Genomic DNA, 17,210 nt, shown 5'->3' on the forward strand with positions numbered 1-17,210 from the left:
TATCAAGAGGCATGCTTCTATAGCTATACAAGTTCTCTAGATTTTTAAATAGGGCTCATGTTAGTGTTATGCTAAGCAATGATAAAGATAAAGACAGCAGCTGGCAGTGGAAACAACAAAGGAGCATTAATTGTTCAACTAAAAGTAATTCTTCTGAATGAATGATTTCCCTTTTAACATTACAGCATCTATTTAATAATCTGGAACATTTTTCTTGGCACCCAAAGTAAGCAACCCGAGGAGAAAGACATAACTGAAATGGAAAGAGGGGAGGGTGTATAAATGCACAATGGTCTAATTAAATTTAACATTATAAAATACAAAATAAAGATGTAGGGTAAAATTGGACAGCATGCTGTGAATGTGCATGAATACTGAAAAAAACAACAACAGCTATTTCAAAAGATATGAGAAGTATTTCCTTATAAAAAATGAGTCTCACATGAAGACACCTTTTCACGGATTATAAATTTAATCACGGCTCTCGCTGGCCCCTGCAGCTGCTTCCTAGAGACTGGTTATGTCATCAGACTTTGGCCAGTGCCCAGCTCCTCCATCGTCTTCAGAGAGGCAGCCCTCCAGGCCTCCTGAGACTACAGCTGATCCTCTGCAGCTGGGCAGCCCCTCCACTCACACACCAGGGGCACGGGCACCACAGAGCGCCCTGGGGTTGGGGGGCTGAGCTGGAGCTACCACATGGTTAAAGAGCGGTGGGCGGCACACGATCAAGAAAAGAGATTTGCACCCTTTCAGCTCGTCTTTAGCTCTTCACGCTTCACTGACCTCAGTAATAGATAAGCACACCCTGCAGCTCTGCATAATGACTAAATCAACTAAACTGTACCTCACCTCAATGTGGTGACTTCCTCTGAACTCTCTATCTTTGTCTAGAACAGGTGCCGTGGGCAATTGAACAAGAGTAATTTGCAAATATTGAATATATCCATCACAATAAATCCACATCACAATAGATTGTTGATCCGAAACTTGGCTTTGAACAGTTTTCTAAGAATGCACTAAAACAAAGAGTAACTAATGGGAGAAAACGCAAATTTTATTTTGATTATGTATTTTTTTGTTTGCCTTTAAATAGGACATTTTTACATCAGGCAGTACCGTTCATAAATGCCACAAATCTGGTGCCATTGTGTGCCCTGGTCCTGCCCTAGACGTTGGCTGCAGTATATTTTTAGTGACATAATTGCTTTGTATGGTGAGATTCCTCTCAGTCCACTGAATGTGCACATGTGTGTGAGGCACCTGTGACCCCAACGGCAGAGGAGCACACCTGAACAGCACCTGGCCACAGCCTGCTTTCCCAGAGGACACAGCATTAGCACATGACACCTGCTCCAGTAAAAACACACTGGGGATGGCAAGCAGCGCCGGGTGGGATTTGACACTTTATGAAAAGCCTGTTTAGGAAAATTTGCAAGTGAAATCTAAAAAGATGATGTCTATATATAGTCTTTTTTTTTTTTTTGTTTTTTTTTTTTTTTGTATGTGACAACAATAATAATTTTTTATATTGAATTTAGTTGCACTATGCACATTTAAACACATTTACAACAAATAAAAGTAGGGCATTTAAAAAAAAAACAACAACTGCAAACAACTGAAAAACAAACAAAAAACTTTTTTTTTTCTCCATTATGTTTACACTTACTGTTGCTGTGTATATGCTACATTTATTTCAAAAATATATTTTGATTGTTTTTTTCATCCAAAAAGTGTAAAGGCAAGTGTATGAAAAAAGGGGTCAAACCTCTTGAGAATGGAATCACCAATAGCTGTTCTGGAAGTGGTGCACAATAGCATTGACACAGCATTGAAGCATGTAAGACATGCCCTGTCAGATTCATTATAGTCACATGGAGGTACAGATGAGCTGATGCAACACGCATGTGTCTGAGTGTGTGTTATGATAGTATTAAGCTGATTACTTTTAATAGGAACCTAATGCTTCATGAGTAATGGCTGTAAATGTACATGGAGGTAACATCAACTCAGCAGTTTATTATTAGTCATATAGTTCTTTAAGGAAGAACCAAGAAAAAACAAGGTAGTGTGGTTCATACAAACTTATAAGGCGCTGTGTGATACAGAGTAGGAAACTTGACTTTGAACAGCTGGATGGCAACTCATCCAAAGTGTACATTTGTGTAAAGTAAATATTTTCAGTATAGTAATGGGAAATATGTTAATTACTTAAGGTCTAAGGTTATATCCCAAATCAGAGCACTTTTACACTCCATAAAAACAACCTCGGTCCATTAAGTAAATAATGACAAAGTCAAACATTAAGTAGCCTACACACACTGAGATTCAATCACTACACAATGTAATGATAAGAGAGAGCACAGTGCAGCTTTTTCAGCTGTACCTCAGAGCTTGGGGTAATTGCCCAGATTGCTAGAAATCAACCTCCCCCACTGACTTTCTCTCATCTAGCTGACACAACCAGAAAAAACTCAGCAGGTAATGAGATCTAACCATCCCTTGTCGAGGCATGAACTGTTCACTATCATCAAGGCTAAACAAGGAAAGAATTAAACCTATTTTCAGAAAAAAGGATCTCATACATTACAGAATCATCTCTGATGAGTCCAGTAGTCTCACACAGGCCATCTATCTGTGACGATATCACATGTATGTATGTTTTACATTCATCACTGTTGTATTGTCAGTAAAACTATTACAAGTGTAATAACTTGTGCATCTCTCTTAATTTTTTGCATTTGCACATAAAATCTGGGTTCTCTTTTAACCACAAACAGCTTACCACAGTGAGCGTTAAAATGTACAAGATACAAAATACAACCACAACTAACTACATCATAGTCGTAGCCATAATCATTGAAGGTTCCCATGCCGGGAAAGGGTGTGTTTGTCTGCAGTAAAATCTAACAACACAATCATGTGCCTCCCACCTCTGTGGCATGCACTGGGTGACGTGTATAGTAGTAAGAAGATTGTGGACCAAGAGGGACAACCTTGGACACAAGAGAGCCAATCAGATCAGCCCCAAATACACACACACACGCACACACAAAGTGGATTGTCCTTTGGGGGGCAGTGAGCTGTCATGTTTTCCTGGCATTCAGCAACACCATTTTTCATTTGTAGGTCCATAGACATCAGGACTCTCTTGAGAAAAGGATATGACCTATGTATGCGTTCAGCGGAAGTGGTCTAATCTGTTTGTGTTCTTACACCAGTTTAAAAATGCACTGTTTATTTTACAAGCAAAGACAATGCAAATCTTTACTACTTTTCAACTAACATTTAAACACTGATACCAGGTTAATACAGAAGATTATAACACTGACTTTAACAGGAAAAGTACTCACAAATAGTAAACAAAAGTAAACACATAAAGACTCCTTGCCATTAAGGTTATGAACTGGGAACTTCCCAAAAGGAACAGTACTTTGAATAAGAGGCAGGAAGAGCACTGAATGTGGATAAATCTGAACATCCAACTAAGGATGTTGGTAAGGTCATTCTCCGGAACTAGACCTGCACTTAATATTCAAATACGTCATCGAATCACTTTGGCTTACCCAGCATCTTTTGTGTTAGAGGACATTGGAAAGAAAGATCTTACGGGTGGGATGAGTATGTTTCTGAAAATACGCAGGTGCTTGCTGTAACAAAAGCACTCAGCAACATTTTGTTCTTCTTAAACATGATATATGAGATCACACAGTTGTATAGGCTAAACTCCGCTTTTATTTTCGGACCACGCACAAAGTCAATATACTATATACTTAGTATATTGAGACATGTGGGCACTCAAGAGAAAATTGTGTTTCTAGTATCTAGTATCACTGCATATCAACCCACCTCATGGTAATTATTACATCATGTCTAAGTTAACTAGAGAAAAAGGTTAACTTAACTTAAAAAACTAAGAAAAAACATAAATTAATAAATCAAACAATAAACTACTCTTTTGAATATAACTTTTTACCAAATTCTGGTTTCAGTATATATAAGTAATTACAAAAAAGTAATAAAACAATATAAAAATTGTATATATCTTGTGTCAGATTTACTACTTTCTACCTTTTTAGTACAAGTTGCTATAAGCTGTCTGAAAATCCAGGGGACAGCTTCTCTCTATGACAGAAAGCTGTAGTGATGGCCGTGAATTCTCGCCCCGAGCAGGGTCATCGCGGGAGGAGGAGGGGGAATGGGGAGGGGTAGTAGGAATATATGGAGACAGTAGGAGACAGCGCTCCCAGATGCATATGCCTTAACCCCAGTAGACTATTTTTCCCTGACTGTCTTCCCAGCACCAAAGGACATGTGTGGGGTGAGCTGGTGTGAATCACTTACCCATTATGCTGGAGCTCATAAAAGGTGTTGGGGACAATCCTTCATGGGGCACTAATCGACTGTCACTCAAATGATCGCCGTAATGAGTGCTGTCAGTGAAACCCTGGGGGAAGAGATCAGAATATTAAGCACATTACTGGACAACTCCTAATTGAGTGCTTTGGTATACTGATAATTACTACAGAGGAAAGCACCACTGGGCGGCTTTGTCAAAAAAACTGGTCCAATGTACTAAGAAGACTTAACAAAAAAATTAAGATGTCCATAAAGCAAACATATAACACAATAATGACTGTAAATATGATCATACAAATGTTATTTTTATATTTTACTCAATTATCATGTTTAAAGTTATTTATCAATATGCATGTATAATTTCAAATCTGCGTTGTTTTTTTTTTTTATATTTATCTACATTTTGAGCATATTGTTTCCTGCATTGTAACAAATAGGTCAGATTTCTCTTATAGATCATCATCTCAATTGAATGTCTAATACTGTGATCACAAGAGTTGATCTATGTAAAAAAAAAATTTAATTAATGCCAACTAGATTGTATGTTTTGTTCACACACAAAGATGAAAGACAGCAGTACACAGACAGAAGCAATGGAAGTTTCAGAAACAGAGGAGGATGCCCACATCATTTCCAGTTACCTGCAGCTTAAAAAATTGCCTTTTCTCCTGCAGCTTACCAGGGCCCTTTTATGACGGTTATCAGCTGGAGGGGCTTAGGTCTAAATAACGGTCACAGTATGGTTTTGGAAAACTCAGGGTCCCGTGTAATAAAAGATACTCTGTTACTGTGCTAATCCCAAGCCCTGTGAAAATCCCCCTGTGCTCCAGTAAAATACATTTTCGTAAACTACATTAACGTTCACCAGTGGGACGAAACAGCAAAGGGGCTCATGTATAGCTACTGACTGATGTCCTATGCATTCAGTTTGATGTGAAAAGTAAACCTTTCTCTATTATCTATCTTTTCTGTTTGTTTGAGTAATTTCAAAGGCAGTGTTGTGCTGCATTGAGGAAAACCTGAGAGGTTCACTATTGTGTCTCTGCCAGACCGCGCACACTGTTAATCACACTATGAGCAGAGTCAATAACAACAGTAGTCAACAGGGAAAACCAATGCATCTTTTTAGACCACTGTCTTTTAATTATTATTTATTATTTATTTATCATTTTATCTTATTTCATATCAAAATAAGGTAAGATAAGTAATGAGTAATAATGTAGTACTTGTAATGATTATTTTATATTAGTGATAGTTTTCTCTTTAAATTTGACTTCAGGGAACCAATGTGGTACTCTGTCTTGGTTGTAAAAGTATCAATGGAAACAGCTTCCAGCATTTAAACTGGCCTACATCTGTGTGGGATCCTAACACACAGTGTCACTGGGCCACAGGGCTGAAGAGCACTAGTGGCTAAATAAGTGACAGCTAACACAGGCAGCATGTGGCCAAGAGCACATGCCTCATCCTCCATCAGTCGACAGACTGTTTAAAGCCAGCATTTCCTTCATGTACTCGTCCCAGGTGAACCAGTGACTGCGTGTGTTAGCCTGGGACATGATGATTTGACCATGATGGATGCACTTGAGGTCGAGAATCAAGTTGGGGCAAGGCGCTAGGGAAGTGGGGGTGTGCCTGTCAGACCACCAGCCTACAGCTACAGCTGCCCAGGATACAGACTCTGGCTGAGAGCCAAGGTCAGCGCGACGGGCTTGGGACTCTTCACAGCCCACTGATCACAAACTTACAGCTCACCGGCTCAAACAAGCTCAGGGAGGGCTCCAGTCTCTTTGTAGCTGACAAGAGCTAGTGCTTAAGCACTGATGTACTACTGTTCCTAGTTGTCAGGCAGTAGATGTACAAATAAATTGTGATCATACATGCTGTATTTGAATTGTGTCCAGAAAAATCCAGGTTTCATATATGAAGCTGAAAATTAAACTAATCAAAATTTCTATGTATGTAATTGAACACTCCACTAATATAATCTATATAACATAAATATTCGAAGAAACATGTTTCTAAACTGCCCGTGTTCTCCCTGCCTGGGTGTAAGGGACTGTACAAATCAGTCGGCGTGTGCAGCTGTGTCTGAGTGGCATGTGCGCGTATGTGTGCACGCCTTATGGAGGTGCAAACAGCTGTCTGCTGGCTGATGCTGTGCCTTGCAATGTCAGAAACATTCATTTATATGCACCTGGAGCAAAGATATCTCAAGCGTCTCTGTCTTATAATTCAAATCAAGCTGCCTGTGTTACCATAGCCTGTAGATGTTCATTCGGGAAGGGCACCAAGAAATAAACAAGGTAATGCGGCCCGAGTGGCTCTGACATTTAACTGAATTCTAATGGAAAGTGACAGGAGAGTGACATTAAATGAAATTCATACAGGGCATCGAGAACAACCAACGTGTGAGGCGCAAACAAACAGGCAGTGCTGTTCACACTTGCTCACGCTCACAGTGAAATGATCCCAGCTAAACAAACAACTGAGTTTAAACAGGCACTCGCAGACCTGCGCCAAAATCAGTGCATTTTACAAAGGGAAGTTGTTATGATTGATTGCAGTCATAAATTATAATGTAATGTTATATGCTTCATCATTCATGCAAAAGGTTGGAACAGTAACAAACTAAAACAGTATAATAAAATAATACAATGTATAGGTGGATATAATATTAATACAATATATTTATACAGAAAAATGTTCTATATCTTTTTTTAAATAATGTATGTTATCACTTTTTTTTTGCTGTTGCTTCAGTTTTGACAAGGTAGCTCTTAAAGTAGTTATGAGACCGCCTGAGTGCAGTTTGCATTTTATTGTCCAAGAACCAGGAAGTGTGCTCTGTCGTACTTATAAAGTCATAGCAGAGAATATAAGGACTGCAGAAAAGATGGATAGGAATGGTGCTGTAAGTGCTAGCAAAGAGGATTTACTAGCCATGCTAACTGCTTTTGGAAAAAGCAACTGGGGTGTATTTTTTGAGGATTTTTTGTAATTTAAATTTTACTTTATTTGGTAATTACTTTCATCGCCCAGTAATGCAGTTATTAACGCAATTACTTTAGGGGAGAAGTAACGGGAAATTCTACCTAATTCCTTTCTTATAGGATCTTGCCAACAGTTAATATAATGCTTCTCCAAGATAAATCCCGTTAAGAATTGGATGGGAGGCTAGCTTTTTCACTCCACTTTTCAGGCCATAGTTATATCAAAAGATGTATTGTTGTCCATTCCAGTTCAGTGGATGTCAGTGATCACTGCTGTTGTAGTTACTGGTGTTTTATACAACACGAAGGTTGTGTTATTAAACCAATTCCTGTTTATAATAGGGAAGGATTTAAACCTTTGGATGGATCCTATGATGGACAGATCATCCACTAGGTTAGGCAGCGTTGTTGTAGGTCACTGTTTTTACATTATTTTGTGAAAATATTAATAAATATATTCATAAATGAAACTTAGAGAATAAAATAATACTGATACTGGGATGTGTTAGGCAAGTGAGAAATAAGTTTAGACTGCTGGAAAATGTCTTAAGACAGTAAAAATCTGGTGCAGCACCAGGCAGTGTGATAATCACAAAAAATCAACAGTGCTTTCGGCCTCAGAATAGTGGCTCTATTAGAGGATAGAGTGCATGACTGATTAACAGGTGAATCTAAAACACAGTGCTTTGATGATATGAGTGTTAAATGATATGTTGTGGAGCAGAAAGGCCATTCACTGGCGTTAAGTTGAGGGTCGTCTTACCCGGGAGGAGTCATACGAGGGACTGGACTCGCCACCTGGGGCCCAGGACGCTTGGTTGGCTCGTTCTTCCAGACCTGTCAAAAAAAGACACGCACAACTCACTCAGTCTGGAGCGCCTCTTAAAGCATGCCCACCCTCTCCCATACAAATAAATGGCATTATATTTACAAAAAAGCTGCTGCTTAGTTACAAACTTGACATTGAAACAATCAAGACATCCCCAGAGGATTATGAATGTACATGCTAACATGGGAGGAGGAAGAAGATAGTGCTTTCCTTTCCAGAAGTTGACCCCGGGCTTTAACAACACATTCAAATATACAACAATGCCAGATACACCTTCATCTATCCTGTATCTGTATGGATATCTTTGATTTCATTTTTAAAAAAGTTTTGGATTTTTCTATTTTTAACTGCGCTATCCATATCTTGTTCATTGTTGTTGAGATAGCTTCGAACAATAAACAACATTTCCATGATCTGGCAATGATTTATTACAAACAGCTGAGGAACAAAAATGTATAAAACTAATTCTCCCTCTATTTCTCAAAAGTCAAAGTGAAATACAAAAACCAATAACCTTAACCCAACAACAGAGACAGACCATCTGGCATATGCAATTTTCTCAATCGAATTTATCCCATACAGTGTATAAAATGTTTGATGCTTCAATTCTTCAAGTTATAGTCATAGCCACTAAGCAAACAAAATTGCATGGAGGGTAAAGCATTAACATGTCCCAAGTTATTGATTGTACCACTTCTGATCTAATTCAAGAAAAGCAATACCTATTCTACAATTTAAATTACATAAAAGTAACAGATTTATAATACACAACTGTTGTTTAAAACATAGAGTAACTACAGTTACACAATGTTTCATTTTAAAGTGATAACACATTTCTTTAGCTTGTAAAGTTGCTTTAAGTGAATGGAAAAGTCATGAGACTATACATTGTTAATTTCTTACAAGGTAAAATTATGTTGTGAAACCTTTGATCAAACTGTACTCATAAGCCTAAAGTCAGTTACATACAAAAATCATGTAACTTTGCTTTACTGAAATGTTTAGATTGTTGTTTGTTAGTATAAGCTGCTTGTTGCTCAAATGTTAGTTTAGCCAACACTATATGAGACCACTACACAGCAAATGTAACAATAGTGAGACTGTTTATTCTATGGGCCAGTGGCTGTCATCTCGTCTGATTACCATCTCCTATCGGGGCTCAAGGGCCCTCTCTCTTCTTCGAGCGCAGGCAGCAACACAACAAGATTACTCACTGACACAGAGCTAAACAAAACACACAAATGGACTGGCTCTAACGCACGGCTAATGAAAAAAGAACAAAGCTTCTCTGTGGTAATACTGTATTCCAACACATATTGTTTATAAGCAATTCAAAGCAAAAGCTAATCTAACTATGTGAATCTGCATTAAATGATTAGGATAAAGATAATGGTATAATGCTATTCTTACCAAGCACTCAAGTGTTAATAAAAATATTCAAAATAGCATCACAGAATATTATGAGCTTTTGATTTTGTTGTATAAAAATTTTATTTAAATATAGTAACATTCTGAATGAAATATTTACAGTGTCCTCACATTTGGCTTGATTAGGTCAAGGTTAATGTAACAGAACCCACTGGACATACAAGCAACAATTATGGGGGAATAATTGTATTATAATGGTATTAAGAGCAGGTTTGTCAATAAGAAATAAACGGCTAACACACTTGAGCTTCACCGATGTTTTTCAGAAAGAAGTATACAATCACATGGTTAAAAAAAAAAAAAAGAAAAAGGAGGGATGAAGATTTTTTTCTGTTATGACATTGGAATAATTTTTGTATCAAAATTTGCATGTGCTCTCAAAATGTTTTGTAAAAATTTAACAAAATACTATGTTCTGTCTGGTTTATGCCTACATTTGTTAAGTTTGGATGTCGCTGACAAGCTTCACTCCAGATAGAACAAAACAAAACACTACATGGCACTAAATGAAAATCCTCTATTTAGCAGTGCTCATTCAGTGGCGGCTTCACTGAAGAGTCAATGGCCTCATCAAACCTGCATCATCAACACAGCTGGAGAGAAGCAGTGATGAATCTCGGTCAGAGGCACTTTGGCTATTTTTTCCCATCCCTCTTCCTCTGGCACACATCTGAAGGGTCTTGCCAGTCCCACTCCGGCTCAATTATCGAGCTGTGCCCAGCTGAGATGCAATAATCCAAACTCTCATTCCCGGCAATTTCCACACTTGTGTCTGCACAGTCACTTGCCTTATGTTCACTATCACTTATGGAGGTGCCTCTTCCCCACCTCGAAGATTAGAGACACAGGACCACATGCAGCATGACGAGTCGGGGGATTAGGAGACACACTTCTGTGCTTGACTCAATAATGGGTTTACTCCTAGATCATTTTGTTCTGATACTGTATTATAAAAATTATTTAACCACAATAATAGTATGTGTCTAATTTGGGTTTACAGGACAGGACATCGAAAATCATCATCAGTTGCAAAAGTATGTAAAGATGATGAATCAAAAAATAACTGCATTCAGTTTGTGAATGAAAAGCTATATTAAACTATTCAAAAGAATTCATTTGCACATCTGTTTTTCAAATCTTTTTTAGAACGATTAGTTCATTTGAGTGGATATTTTGGTATGTTGAGGCTCATTCCACAGTGCTGTAGGCAATAGCTAAACATTTCAAAAAGGCTTCTGTGAGTCTCTCTCTATTAGGTGTTGGCGATGCCATTTACATGTTGCACATCAGGTGTGTGCCGGCGTGTGCTGTGCCACCAACCTGGTTGTGTGCAGGTTGGTGGCACTATCACTGCATATTCTACAATGGAATGCTTTATTTTTAGCATAATTTGTGGCTGTAAGAGTTCTTGGATAACTGCTCTATACAGCTGTGGAGAGGAGTAAGCTCAACTAGTCTTTTATAAGTATTTGCCAACCTCTGTGTCTTAAGGCACAGGGGAGCGGGGGGGTGTTTTTTTGTTTGTTTGTTTCTTTGTGAAGCATATGTTTTAAGTCTACATGTGTTTTATGTTATAATATTGTGCCCCAATATCATTACCCCATATGAACCAAGGCCCGGTGATCATGAGCCAGGACATCAGAGTTAGCAGGACGCTCCCAGTGATAGCAGTGAAAGTAATATGTAATGAGAGATATGTTAACCACACATAAAACTGAAGCTCCACCAATTAGGATCTCCATCCCAACTCCTTTGTGTCCTCCCATCACAAGATGGTTCAATAGAAGAGCAAAATAGCATGTCACTTCCCTACCTCACAGTGATCATTTTGATCTGTTAAGTTTGGTGACCAAATGGTTCCACACTTTTTTTTTCCAGTCTAGAATCTGTGCCATCTTTCATCGACTGCAGAAACAATCTGGTCCAATCACATTCATAACCAGGGTTAAATAACTAATTGTAACAAATGAAAAATGTAAAACAATACAATAAAAAAAATAAATAAATAAACATGGATCACATCTGTGCCCCAGATTGAACTTCATGGTTCACTGACAGTGGAGCATTTACGTTGGCTTTGTTAGTCACATGTGAATATTTTGTTAACTCTAAGTCAGAAAAAGACACATTAATTACATGGTGAGTTCTCTATGAAAATGTTAAGATGCCCAATTATATGGAAGGACTATGGGGAGACAGACCAATAGAGGAAGGATATGCTTTTATTATTGAGCAAATGCAACAGTTACAAAAATACTCTCACATGCAATTGCACATTTTAGACATGAAAACTAAAACATTAAAAACTGCACCATCAAAAGTGGAAAATTATGTAGATGACCTTCTGCCTAATAATCAGTCCTGTACTTGATTAATGAGGCTTATTGGGTCTGGGTCTGCAGCGGTTACACATTAGTGATGATCAATAACAAACCTCAAGCCAAGGCAAACAAAAAGTTTTTATTGCTATTCCAAGTCATTTAATGCACACAGCACTAATGTATATTAAAAACAGCATATAGGCTCCACACTAGATTTCAGACTGAATTCTGCACTGAAAGCTCAAAATACATTAAGTAGGAGTAAGATCTCTTCTAACATTGAATCTCAAGTCTAATGTGGCTTCAGTCTTGTTGTTCAGCTTCTACTCAGAGTCTTTGGTTTCACAGCCAACTAAAGACAACAGTGCTTTGTGAATGAACACAAAACATGCTTTCATAAAACCAACATAATGCTTGATTGTTGACTTACTCCAGCAGCGCACCAGACAAAAGAAGTTTTGCGTTAATATCCATTTATAGCTATAGGAAGTGATCCCAACACAGACAGCATAAACACAACAAAACCAACATCAAAACATACATGTAAATATGGTCTAAAGTTCAGTCAAATGCAAAAAAAAACAAAAAACAAAAAAACACCAAAAACACCAATAGCAAAGACGCAGTGAAACAAGCCCAAACAAACAGCTACACAAAGAACTTGGTCGTCAGCCAAACCTAAAACATTAATTAGAAAAAATGACTACACTGTGTTTCGAGAAATCTCACTATAGAACACCTATACTGCTTTAACAGACAATAGGCCTAAATGAAACATCTGTAATTGCCAAGAATGTAGTTATAACCTTTTTGAATGATTGTTTGACCTGAAGACCCTCATTAAACAACTGTTTTAACTGACATTTTGACAGATAAGGGAATGTTCTGTCCATTCCCTTCATTGCTATAGTGGTAACTGGATCAATACAAGGTGTCAATTTACAGACACAACTCCTGCACCAAGTCATTACTAGAGCTCTGCATTACAATCCAAGATGAACACACAGGTTTTGAGAGCCAGGTGTGAAAGACTTCCCACAAAGAGATGGGAAAGAATCATGTAACTCTCTACATAAGCAACTTTAAATGTGTAAGTGTGTTTTAATAGATCGACGAAACCAAATTAAAGGACCTGTACGTTTTTAGACATGGGACAACAAGTTCCTACCTGATGTACTGAACTGGCTGCTTCCCAGTGTTGTAGGCCTGTTTTTCCCTCCATTTACAGGTGGCGAGAACATCTGTAATCGTAAGTAAATATGTAAGTTAATAACCAAAACCTTTTAAGAGCACAAAACGGTTTGCATTCAAGTTTTGATTTAAATTATAGCTTACAGAATAGACTAAACGACACCTTACTACCCCATGTTCCAACACTGACAGGATGTGAACAGGGTGTTTTTAATGGTGTGCTCATAAATTGATAATGGTAGGCCAAATGGCAAAAATAAAATATAAAAGCAATAATAACTAAAGCAATAAGATAATTAATATATAATAATAGAATTAAATTTAAAAAATCTTTTGGAGGAAGTTAATAACAGACATAATTATTACAACACTTTATAATGCATCATAATGTCTGTATCTTATTACGTGCCCTATAATATCATTTGCACTGGAAGAATACTTTGGTGAGTTCATTAATTGCCCCTTTACCCCATCACTACAGAGAAGTGTGAAGAGCGCCCTACCGCACTGAAGTCCAGCAGGTCACTTAACTCCTTGTCTGTTCCGAGAGCGGCAATCCGCTGCTGAGGATTCATTGTGTCCGTCTAGAAACCTGAAAAACACCGCTATTCGGTCACAAATGAACTGGTCCATTCCGCGTGTGCTACAAGATACGACTGTCATGAGCATTTGTTATGAATGAAGAACGCACGATAATCAGTAAAGTATACTTGGCATTGGTGTTTTATGTTTTAGGTGACAGCACTTCTGCATGACATTTAAATAAACTGTACATACATGTCTTGTTTTCTTTTTTATTTATGCGCTAATTGCGTCGATTAATCAGCAGATAAGACGTGTTATAGAGAGAGCCGCATCAGCGCGTATTGCGGTAACAATGTCCTCATGAGCAGCACTGACTGTATCTCTAGTAACACATGTTTGTAAGTCTCTTAAGAAGGTGTTGTTAACCAGCATAATGTCAATGATTTGAGTGTCAAATCTTGTCAGAATAAAGATGATGGGGTCCCTTTTAGCGGGGTTAGCATCTAGCACTAGCCGCAGTTCTGTTTCTTTTCAGGCTTAAAAGGCAGACTGCAGCCTTTCGTAGCGGAGATACGGACATGCCGTGCAAAATCGACTGCAAGCGATACAATAGAAAACTGCACATTATATTAATAAAACAAAACACAAAAATGCAGCACAAACAAAAACTGATCGACAATTTATAGAGTCCAGTGATGGATCCCCCAACTCCTAACTTCTTTCACTGGTCTGAAAGCTTTTTGCAAACTCCCACAGATTTTTTACCTTAGTCCGACACACAAAATCCAACTAGGGTGATCTGATGATGCTTCTCTTTCTTGAATAAAGCTCAATTCAGGAAAATGTGGATTTAAGTGGTAATATCAAGGAAATTATCCTCTATATATCAATAACGAGTTCCCCTTAGGCAGACATTTTTGGTTTGCGAAAGCCTCAGCACCACGATGACAGTGGTTATTGTATCCCTCCGCTGAGACGGTGACATGAAAGTCCCACACGCAGACTGGGCTGTGCAGACTGGGATGTGCGGAGACTGTGCACAGCGGGATGCTGCGGGACTCAGCCTACAGTGCGTGCACGCGTGCGCACGGACTGTCCGAGGCACCGCCGTGACCACTACACCTGCTGCACGTGTTATCAGGAGTGAGCGCATCAGCGGTTTGGAGAGCAAAGATAAAATGCATTTCTCAAGGCCATAAAGAACTACGTATCTTTAGGCAGATAACAACCTGTATATGTAGCTACAGGCAGTAAAGGCAAGATAACTTAATTACTGGCGCAGATCTGGTGGCATGGTGCTTAACAGTCCAGAACAAAAACATGTTTTTTTTATTATTATTATTCGAGGATCAATCTGATCTGGTCTGACTTTATGACTTAAAAAATAAATCCTGAATCCTGCATAATACCATAGTAAATCATTCTATGCTATAGTGCAATGCATATTGCATAATTGGCATTTATTAAACCACTAAAAATGTATTATGTAAACAAATCAGGCTCCCGGAGGCTACGTCCACAGGTGTGTTTAAGTCACCATCATCTGTCACAACTTAACACATCGGCTACAGCATAGACGTATTTAGACTTTAATAAGATATTAAATCGTACATCCAACAGGGAACGCAGGCAGGTCGCTTACTGTTGTTGGCGATAAAAATAAACAAAGCGATAGACATCACAGTGGATACATGCAGCGCAATAAGCTTCTGAAGGAACTACTTTTTCCTCCGCGCTGTTCAAAGCCAACCTATACATTGAACCCTTGGACCAGACTACTAGACTATATGAATGGAAATAAATTTGTCTCTATAATAGTCAAAAAAAAAAAAAAAAAAAAAAGAAGAAAAAAATAAAAATAAATAAAAAATTGTCCATTATGGCCTAAGTTTCTTCTTCTTCTTCTTCTTCTTCTTCTTCTTCTTCTTCTTCTTATTTTTATTATTATTATTATTATTATTATTATTATTATTATTATTTGTAGTAGTAGTAGTAGTAGTAGTAGTAGTAGTATTAGTAGTAGTAGTAGTAGGTAGTTACATTACAATGAATTAAATCAGGTCAGTTTCGCATATATATTCTTAAACTCCCCAAATGTGATGAAAATATTCAGCCTAATCTAAATTTTAATTGACAGATTTTTCTCGTGTTGGAGACGCGTTTGCTGCGGCACATCTGTTAGTTTTGTTAAATCCAGACTGCCACCTGTTGGACAAACACACGTCACGGCGAACAGATGCACAATAGGGGACAAAAAACTATAGGCTTTAGGGGTTATTGGCGATTAATTGTAAACATTATTTTGATTAGGCCTATGCATAGGGTTGTTACATTCATTGGACATGATCGATGTCCCAGTTCGTAGGCCTATTTTTGTTCTCAAGAGGATTATCCGATCTCTCATTTGGGTTGCCTGCTTCAATGCTGCAATCCAGTTGGTTTAAACCTAAAAGGATCCGAATCCTCACTTTCTAAACCCCAGCCCCTGCTGTAACCAATCATGAAGCAGTGCTATTGCAGCCTCTGCAGCTCAGTGAGGGAATTCTGGAGGTTCTTTCACACGAGGCCTGTGCTGCCCATATTATGAGAATGAGAAAAACATGTATGTGTCCTGTTTGCAGGTTAAGGCATTAGCGACACAGGGATAGTACATTTTGTAGCCTCCCAGGACCTGGCATCCACATTTTGGGTTGTTCAGGCACTTACTAAATACTTTTTGCAAATCATTATTCATTTGTGACTTCATTGTGTTCCATCAAAACGATTAAAACATAAAATGAATGTTTTATATATCATATGTGGACATATAAATAGAAAAATGTAATGAAAATATAATTCTTTGTTTTTGCACTCATCAGGTTCCAGTCAGCCCAAATAACAAAGAGAAATCAATAAAGCATGCCATGCAAGAGTTCGGGTCCTAGGAGGTTAAAACATTAAGAGTGCAGGCTGTACCAATATAAACTGAAACAGTTGAAAAGAGGCATGTCATTAACCAATACGTCCTGATACTGACAATTATTAGCACGATTGGAGAACACAGTCCACTCCTCATCTCCCTTTCTCCTTTGTCTCTAGATCTCCATCTTACTGCCCTTCAATATTTAAATGTGAGTTGGTCATTTCCAACATCCGCTACAGCAGTTTTGACTAAAGGTACCAAGTATGGAATGAACGAATAATACAAAATTACAAGGACTTTGACCGCCTGGAAAAGTACTATTTATGCGATAGTATTATTAGCCTAAAGCAGTAACATCCTTAAGTGTCAACTCTGTTACACATTCAATATCACGATAAAATAATGTATTAGTCTTAAATATTTATTGTGTAGCTTAAACCCTGAAATGAACTATCTATTTCACCATTCCACATATACAGAAATGGATAAACAGTTGTACCAACAGGTTAAACAGTTCATATATATATATATATATTCTGGGAATTATGGGAAGGACATGGGGAAAATAGGAGATCCACTTGAGAACCGAGAGCTGCAGAAGAGACCTGAACAGGCTATATCCAGTTGAACCCCCTAAAATAAAGTTGGTTTAATGTAATGAGCTG

General features: G+C 38.0%; 1 protein-coding gene across 2 annotated transcripts in view; it reads right to left on the reverse strand.

The window, feature by feature from the left end:
- Positions 1 to 14,578, reverse strand: part of tcf12 (transcription factor 12) — a 43,341-nt gene extending 28,763 nt beyond the window's left edge. Inside the window, exons 1-5 of one of the 2 annotated variants that reach the window (XM_020941375.2) lie at positions 14,409 to 14,578; positions 13,622 to 13,710; positions 13,096 to 13,168; positions 8,113 to 8,186; positions 4,342 to 4,444 (exon numbers count right to left, since the gene is read on the reverse strand). In XM_020941375.2, the coding sequence (XP_020797034.1) occupies positions 4,342 to 4,444; positions 8,113 to 8,186; positions 13,096 to 13,168; positions 13,622 to 13,693 (322 nt within the window). In that variant the 5' untranslated portion in view covers positions 13,694 to 13,710; positions 14,409 to 14,578. The remainder of the gene's footprint in view (positions 1 to 4,341; positions 4,445 to 8,112; positions 8,187 to 13,095; positions 13,169 to 13,621; positions 13,711 to 14,408) is intronic. The other variant, XM_055154603.1, reaches the window with a different exon arrangement.
- Positions 14,579 to 17,210: the final 2,632 nt, after the last annotated feature.

The sequence above is a fragment of the Boleophthalmus pectinirostris genome, unplaced genomic scaffold, assembly GCF_026225935.1.
Source record: "Boleophthalmus pectinirostris isolate CB_2022bp ecotype Guang Dong unplaced genomic scaffold, ASM2622593v1 HiC_scaffold_19, whole genome shotgun sequence".
NCBI classification, from domain to species: Eukaryota; Metazoa; Chordata; class Actinopteri; order Gobiiformes; family Gobiidae; genus Boleophthalmus; species Boleophthalmus pectinirostris.